At 40.0% G+C, this 7,512-nt stretch overlaps 1 protein-coding gene across 2 annotated transcripts in view; it reads left to right on the plus strand.

Moving 5' to 3' along the window:
• Window positions 1-7,059, plus strand: part of CUL4B (cullin 4B) — a 31,752-nt gene extending 24,693 nt beyond the window's left edge. Inside the window, exons 13-21 of one of the 2 annotated variants that reach the window (XM_053374666.1) lie at window positions 177-281; window positions 759-869; window positions 1,544-1,629; window positions 2,236-2,343; window positions 2,952-3,065; window positions 3,879-3,984; window positions 4,059-4,231; window positions 5,896-6,048; window positions 6,856-7,059. In XM_053374666.1, coding sequence (XP_053230641.1) covers window positions 177-281; window positions 759-869; window positions 1,544-1,629; window positions 2,236-2,343; window positions 2,952-3,065; window positions 3,879-3,984; window positions 4,059-4,231; window positions 5,896-6,048; window positions 6,856-6,951 — 1,052 coding nt within the window. In that variant the 3' untranslated portion in view covers window positions 6,952-7,059. The remainder of the gene's footprint in view (window positions 1-176; window positions 282-758; window positions 870-1,543; window positions 1,630-2,235; window positions 2,344-2,951; window positions 3,066-3,878; window positions 3,985-4,058; window positions 4,232-5,895; window positions 6,049-6,855) is intronic. The other variant, XM_053374667.1, reaches the window with a different exon arrangement.
• Window positions 7,060-7,512: the final 453 nt, after the last annotated feature.

Raw genomic sequence — 7,512 nt, forward strand, 5'->3', positions numbered from 1 at the left:
TTATAGAACACTAGCCTAGTCAAGAATAAACTAAGACTTGATTTAGGCGTTCCTACTTAGATCTATCTTTTCCTTTTTGGTTTTGTGTTTCTAGCCTAGTCAAGAATAAACTAAGACTTGATTTAGGAGTTCCCACTCAGATCTATCTCTTCCTTTTTGGTTTTGTGTTTCTTCAGCTAAGTATGTGGATTCAAAGCTTCGTGCAGGTAACAAAGAGGCTACTGATGAAGAGCTCGAAAAGATGTTGGATAAAATTATGATTATATTTAGGTTTATTTATGGTAAGACCTGGTCTTCTTCTTTACATTAGGCACCCTTGCATATCAGCAAAAAATATAGGCCCAATAATGCTGACTGAATAAGACTTAATGAATGAGAATAAGACTGTTATTCTCCCAGCTTGTTTTGGGGTTTAGGTCTGCAGGAATCAGAGTTAATTAAATACTCAAGATTGCATAACTCAGGTTCATTGCCTTAACACACAGGAACTACGCACATCAATTTTTAAAAATGAATCTGTAAACTATTTGTGTTGTTAAATTTGGTGGGTCGGAATGCATAGATAGCAACTGGTTCTAGCATAGAGCCACCCTGAGGAAATAATAAGAAGGTTGGGTCAAACCTTCCACTGAATCTCTCGGCCATCTCAAAATAATCTATCAAGACCCTAGACCTGTTTGGAATGAGGGGAGCTTCAGGGTTCCCCTCTGGAGAACATGTACTTGGAAAGGAGCTTTAAATCTGCTTCTCTTCTACAGGAAAAGATGTTTTTGAGGCCTTTTACAAAAAAGATTTAGCAAAGCGGCTATTAGTCGGCAAAAGTGCATCAGTCGATGCTGAAAAATCTATGCTTTCCAAGCTCAAACATGGTAAGGTTTTTTTGTTTTATCCTCTGCTAATTTCTTTTGTGTATACTATCCATAGGAAATCCCCAATGTTTGTTTTTGTACAATAAGTCACTTGAGTATTCTTTAGCCGTTGTAATGTGCATACCTTTTTCCTGCACAGAGCGTATTCCTGTACAGTGGTACCTCAGGTTAAGTACTTTATTTGTTCCGGAGGTCCGTTCTTAACCTGAAACTGTTCTTAACCTGAAGTACCACTTTAGCTAACGGGGCATTGCGCTGCCGCCACGCCCCTGGAGCACAATTTCTGTTCTCATCCTGAAGCAAAGTTCATAACCCGAGGTACTATTTCTGGGTTACCGGGGTTTGTAACCTGAAGTGTATATAACCTGAACCGTATGTAACCCGAGGTACCACTGTATAGAAAAACAATGTCATGTGTGAAGGTTTCCTGAAAGACAGTGTCACTACTGCTTTACTAGGACAGAGTAGTGAGGGAACACCAGCAGAACCAATCTGCAGCAGTGGCCACCAAACCCAGCCACTCCTGAGCAGCACTGCAATACTGCCCTAATCTTCAACTTGAACTGAAACAGAAAATATATCTCTGCCCTCTTGTTAATGATGCGCTCTTAGTCACCTGTTGACAGTGACAAAATTCCTAACTGCAAATTCAATACACAACTGTCCTTTTGTAGAATGTGGAGCTGCTTTCACCAGTAAACTTGAAGGAATGTTTAAAGACATGGAGCTTTCTAAAGACATCATGATACAGTTTAAGCAGGTATGGGTACAAAGTGGCCATCCTTATTTCATCATTATCCGCTTGTGTTCAGTTACATCTGAAAAGGACATTGCAAGGATTCCCTCTTGCTTTGCTTTCTCACAACACGCATACCTGCCTCTCATAGAATTGTAGAGATGGAAGGTGCCACAAGGGTCATCTAGTCCAACTCCCCTTCAATCCAGGAATCTTTTGCCCAATGTGGGACTTGAACGCACAATCCTGGGATTAAGAGTCTCATGCTCTACCAACTGAACTACTCATACTTTAGTTCCATCAACACATTTTGGCTTCTGCATGCCAAATTTGTAATGCTGTTAAGGATTTTTGTTTTTTGTGTGAGCCAGTATGATGTAGCAGTAGATAAGGAAATTCAGCTTGAAAAATCTGGGTTTCAATTTCATGAAATTTACAGGGTGACCTATGCCCAGTTTCCATCTCCCTGTTAGTTTCAAGGTGATTGAGTGGGGAGGTGGGAGTTGATTTCTGCCCCTCTGAGCTTGGAGAAAGGATTGGATCTAAATATGGAGTGGGTGAATGGCTAATAATGCCTATAGCTTGTTTGTAGTTCTGTATGGCAATTCTGTCCATTTGATTCTGTTGTAGTATATGCAAAATCAGAATGTACCTGGTAACATTGAACTCACCGTGAACATCTTGACTATGGGTTATTGGCCAACCTATGTGCCTATGGAGGTGCACTTGCCACCAGAGGTAAGATAGCTGAACAACACTTCCAAAATGAAATAAATTTACTGCCCTTCTTTGATGCTGATGACTATAAACTACTGATTAAAATTAAACATTAGTTACCTAATAATTAGAAAGCTGGAAGATGGCCAAGAAACTCCTGAGATTGCATCAAGCTTTAGATTGGATATTTTGAGGTGTAATTATTTAAATTAAATAGGTTAAGTAAGTAATTTGGGAGCCTCTCCCTTTGTAGCAGCAAAAATAAATATACAAAACTTCGGGAAGAGTTGAAGCTTCTTGCACTTTTTAAAAAAAGTATATTTAAACAATTTGGGATAGAGGTGACTTTATTAAATAATTATCTTAAGAAGCTGTGGCACAATAAAGATTTACTTAGTTGAAACTAGCAGTCCTTAATTGAAGATTAGAAACTAATTCTAATCTTAAACCCTTTTGGTTGTAAAATGCTGGTATTAAAATGACTTGAGTATAAAGTTTCATGGTACACATATAATAGTGATAGAGCCTTTTCAGATAAGCAGTCAAAAAGTAGAGGGGGGGGGAGGGCAGAAATAAGGAAACAGAAGTTGATCATTTCAACTTTAAGCTCATATTTCTCTTCTCTTCAGATGGTGAAACTGCAAGAGATATTCAAGACATTTTATTTGGGAAAGCACAGTGGCAGAAAACTTCAGTGGCAATCAACATTAGGACACTGTGTACTCAAAGCAGAATTTAAAGAGGTAATGTTTTCTTACCAGTATAGTGTTAATCACTCATTGAAGTCATTTAGTAAATGTGGAATGTAACAGGTCTTTTTAAGTGATCAATCCCATTTTTAAAAAATTGGTTTCTGGCTTTTGTTCAGTTTTATTGAACCATTTCTGCCTTATTTCATTTAATGTGCTTTCGTTTCTTCATCAGTTCTGCCACCAACATCCTGTGCCATCATTGGATGAAATGCCCATCTTTTGGTGAATACCCACAAGAACAAGGCTTTCCATGATCCATCAAAAGTATTCAATTAGGGTCATTTCCCCCCAAATATAAATATAAATATATTTGTGGGGGGTTGAACCCTGGATGAGCATAGACTTGTATTGGTTTCCAAGCTGTAAAAGGACTTTATAGGTTGAAACCAGCACTTTGAATTAAGCCTAGAAACAGGGAAACATTAGGAAGGCAGAATAGCTGGAGAATCGGGAAAACTGTCCTAACAAGAGTTTGCTCAGTATAGATTTCAGCATTGTTAATTCAGACTGTCTGCAATTTCACAACCACATTCATAGCCAATCCTAAACTGGTCTAAGTGTTTCAGATACATAGTTAAGGAAGGCAAACCATAGTTACACATTATGTCTTCATAGGGCATAAGTACTCTGCTCTAAAGACAACACAGTTGTCATGTGGATAATATTTCCTTTTCTGCAGAATGGATGTTATTTCTGCAAGCTGTAGGACTTCCCTCTGCATGCATATAGAACTATCATTAAACAAATTTCTTAAGTTTTCTAAGGAAATGCAGAAATGTTTTTATCATTCTTTTTTTCTGACAGGGGAAAAAGGAGCTGCAGGTTTCGTTATTCCAGACTTTAGTGCTGCTTATGTTTAATGAAGGTGAAGAATTCAGTTTAGAGGAGATAAAACAAGCTACTGGAATAGGTTAGTATTGGATGCTCCTTGTTGTTTCTGAGTACTAGTGACTAAAAAACTAAACCATCTCCTTTCTATTCTAGAGGATGGAGAGCTCCGACGAACCCTCCAGTCATTAGCCTGTGGCAAGGCCAGAGTGCTAACAAAAAGCCCCAAAGGCAAAGATGTGGAAGATGGTGACAAATTTACCTGCAATGATGACTTCAGGCATAAGCTATTCAGGATAAAAATCAATCAGATCCAGATGAAAGAAACGGTACCTATTTTCCCCCACCCCCTTCAGATTACTGTCATATGTTTTCTGGTCGCCTGATCAGTGGGCTAAATCACCCAGAAGCAGATCAGTGGCAGCTATGTTGACTCCAGCTTTCCATTTATGCTGCTGGAGTCATCAGGAGCTATTTGATATGCCAGAGGGAGGGGTTACACAAACTTCTTTTTTCTGAGCTTGGGACATCAAGACACTTGCTCTTGACTCATTGCAAACGAAACCTGTCTTTTACGTTAAATTAGATTTTCATTTTCCTAGTGTTTGGCAAAGCATCTTTTGACATTGCATGCTTACTGGTTGAATTATTCATGGCCATCAGTTCCTTGCTGGGTTAGCAAGCTATAGCTTGCTAGCTATAGCTTATTCTTATAATATACAGTAGCACCTCGGCTTACATTACCCTCAGCTAACGTAAACTTGAGGTTGCGAAAGCGGCAAACCTGGAAGTGTTTCTCGCACGCGTAGAAGTGGTTTGCCGCCACGCATGTGCAGAAGCGGTCCCTCCAGCTGCGGAAACCTCGGGGTCTGACCAGAGTTCTGGAACGGATCCCGTCCGCAACCAGAGGTACCACTGTACTGGTTTATTTCCATTTCCTTCCTGCCGCTAAACGCCCTCTAAAAGATGACCAGGAAGAGGGTGGAAATCATGTTTCATTGCAAATATTTAAATCAGAGCTTCCTCTGAGCCACCAGCTCTTACATCCCACAGTTTTTCAGTTGCTGTTGGTGTTACAAAATGTGCATCCTTCTCATTGACACCGCCCGCGCCCCGCAAAAAGACTTAATATTTATTTAATTTTTTTTTAAATCACTTTCCATGCAGCTTCACCATTTAAAAACGAAAACAAACAGGACAGTTGTTTTTTAAAAAGCTATAAAAGTCATAAAACACTAAAACTTCATTTGAATCAATGTAGTGGTAGTCACCAGTTTGGATGGCTTTAAAGAGGGGTTAGACAAATCAATGGAGGAATAGGTTATCAATGGCTATTAGTAATGATAGCCAAGTACCTGTTCCAGTATTGTAGAGAGGATACCACTGAACACCAGATGTTGACGGCTATGAACGGCTGAGGGCTGTTGTGCTCATGCCCTTCTATAAGCTTCTCAGTGGTGTCCAGTTCACCACTGCAAGAACAGATTGCTGGGTCAGCTAGACCTTGGGTATGATCTAGCAGGACTCCTGTTTGTTCTTAGTCAGATATACAATAATCAGCCTTTAAATACTATTGCAAAGGCCTGAACAAATAACAGCTTTTCAAACTGGTGCAGGATAGTAGGCATATACAGTTATGGGAAAGGTATTTCAAAGCCAGGATTCTCCTCCTGAGAGATCCTAATAATTAGTCATTGCTTGCCTGCCTGCCTGACTTCTAAATGGTGACACCCAAATAATTAACTTGATGAACAGAGATGGCTTGTGTAGAAGCAGGTGACTTAGAATACAAATATATATTTAGGATACTCAGGTTTAGGGGGGTGGCCTTTCTTATCAGAAGTAGTACCTCGTGGAACACCAATGTAATTTCATCCACCCATCCCAAATTAATGGCTGATTTAAATTAATCCATTCACTTTATAGTTGACATAGTTAAAAAACTTTTTCCATTTCTGATATGCTTTTCCCCCCAAATGTCCTGCTCCTGTAGGTGGAGGAACAAGCAAGCACTACAGAGAGAGTCTTTCAGGATCGTCAGTACCAAATTGATGCTGCAATTGTGAGAATCATGAAAATGCGCAAGACGTTGAGCCACAATCTGCTCGTGTCTGAAGTATACAACCAGCTTAAATTCCCAGTAAAGGTAGAGTATGAGTGTTCTTGCTTAAACTATCGGCATCAAAATTAGTCCTGAAAATTCTCTGCTTGTTACAGAACTTTCAAGATAAAAATAGTTTTGTTTTTGAGAATGTCCAGTGTAGCAAAAAGGGATGCGGGTGGCGCTGTGGGTTAAACCACAGAGCCTAGGGCTTGTCAATCAAAAGGTTGCGGTTCGAATCCCCGCGACGGCGTGAGCTCCCGTTGCTGGGTCCCTGCTCCTGCCAACCTAGCAGTTCGAAAGCACAAAGTGCAAGTAGATAAATAGGTACTGCTCCGGCGGGAAGGTAAACGGCGTTTCCATGCGCTGCTCTGGTTCGCCAGAAGTGGCTTAGTCATGCGGGCCACATGACCCGGAAGCTGTACGCCTGCTCCCTTTGCCAATAAAGCGAGATGAGCGCCGCAACCCCAGAGTCGTCCGCGACTGGACCTAATGGTCAGAGGTCCCTTTACCTTTACCTTTAGTATAGCAAAACCAAAAGATTTAGTCAGCAAATGATAAAGAATTCCAATATAGGATAAGTTAGGAAGGCTGTGAGCTTTCAACACTCAGAACATATGCCTATATGCTATGTGTTGTTAGAATAGGAAGATTTTGTAGATGCAGTAAAGTGCATGTCCAAAGCCCACCTGTGTTGTGAATCTTAATTTCTTTCTGTTTATAAACCTTTGCACCCATGTGAAGGAATTGAATTAGTACACTAATATGTAAAAACTGAATGATCATTATATACATATTTTAATACTACCATGATTAAAAAATGGTTGCTGACTTCCTGAATTGCTTTCACAGCCCGCGGACCTTAAGAAGAGAATAGAGTCGTTGATTGACAGAGACTACATGGAAAGAGACAAGGAGAACCCGAACCAGTACAACTACATTGCATAAACACACAATGGGCCTTTCTTTCTTTCCTTTTCTGCACACTTGATGTTCTACTTGGTTGCTGATGGATAAGCAAACCTGTTGATCCCATTAAATTAACTTTTTCTACTACCAGTGGCTGAACGGAAGCAACACAAGGGGTGGGGTGGGGGTATAGTAGAGTGGGCATTTCAATTGATTTTCACATGCCCATTTTGGTATTTACATTTTCAGAAGAATGCTGTTGAACTCTTCGCATGATATTCAGTACGGTGTGCAGAAAACTGTATGGAAGTATCTGGTCTTTGTGGTTCCATTGGGTCCTTGGTCTAAAGGGAAGCCCTTTTTAAGGGTTTGATAATAAACAGCCAAAGTATTGATTTCACTATCACTCTGAATAACAAAGGCCAATCTCACGTTCACCCAAGTTTTTATTTCTTTGGAAATAAAATTACACTCCTGTGAATGCACTTGTAAGGCTGATACTGTTCGTTGTTGTGGCACCCCATGCTTGGATTTGTGCAACCTTGAAAGTGCAGGGGTTAAAACTACTGATGCTCCCTTTATTATTAATGTATTTTAGTA

This window comes from Podarcis raffonei, chromosome Z (genome assembly GCF_027172205.1).
Source record: "Podarcis raffonei isolate rPodRaf1 chromosome Z, rPodRaf1.pri, whole genome shotgun sequence".
In the NCBI taxonomy this organism is placed as follows: Eukaryota; Metazoa; Chordata; class Lepidosauria; order Squamata; family Lacertidae; genus Podarcis; species Podarcis raffonei.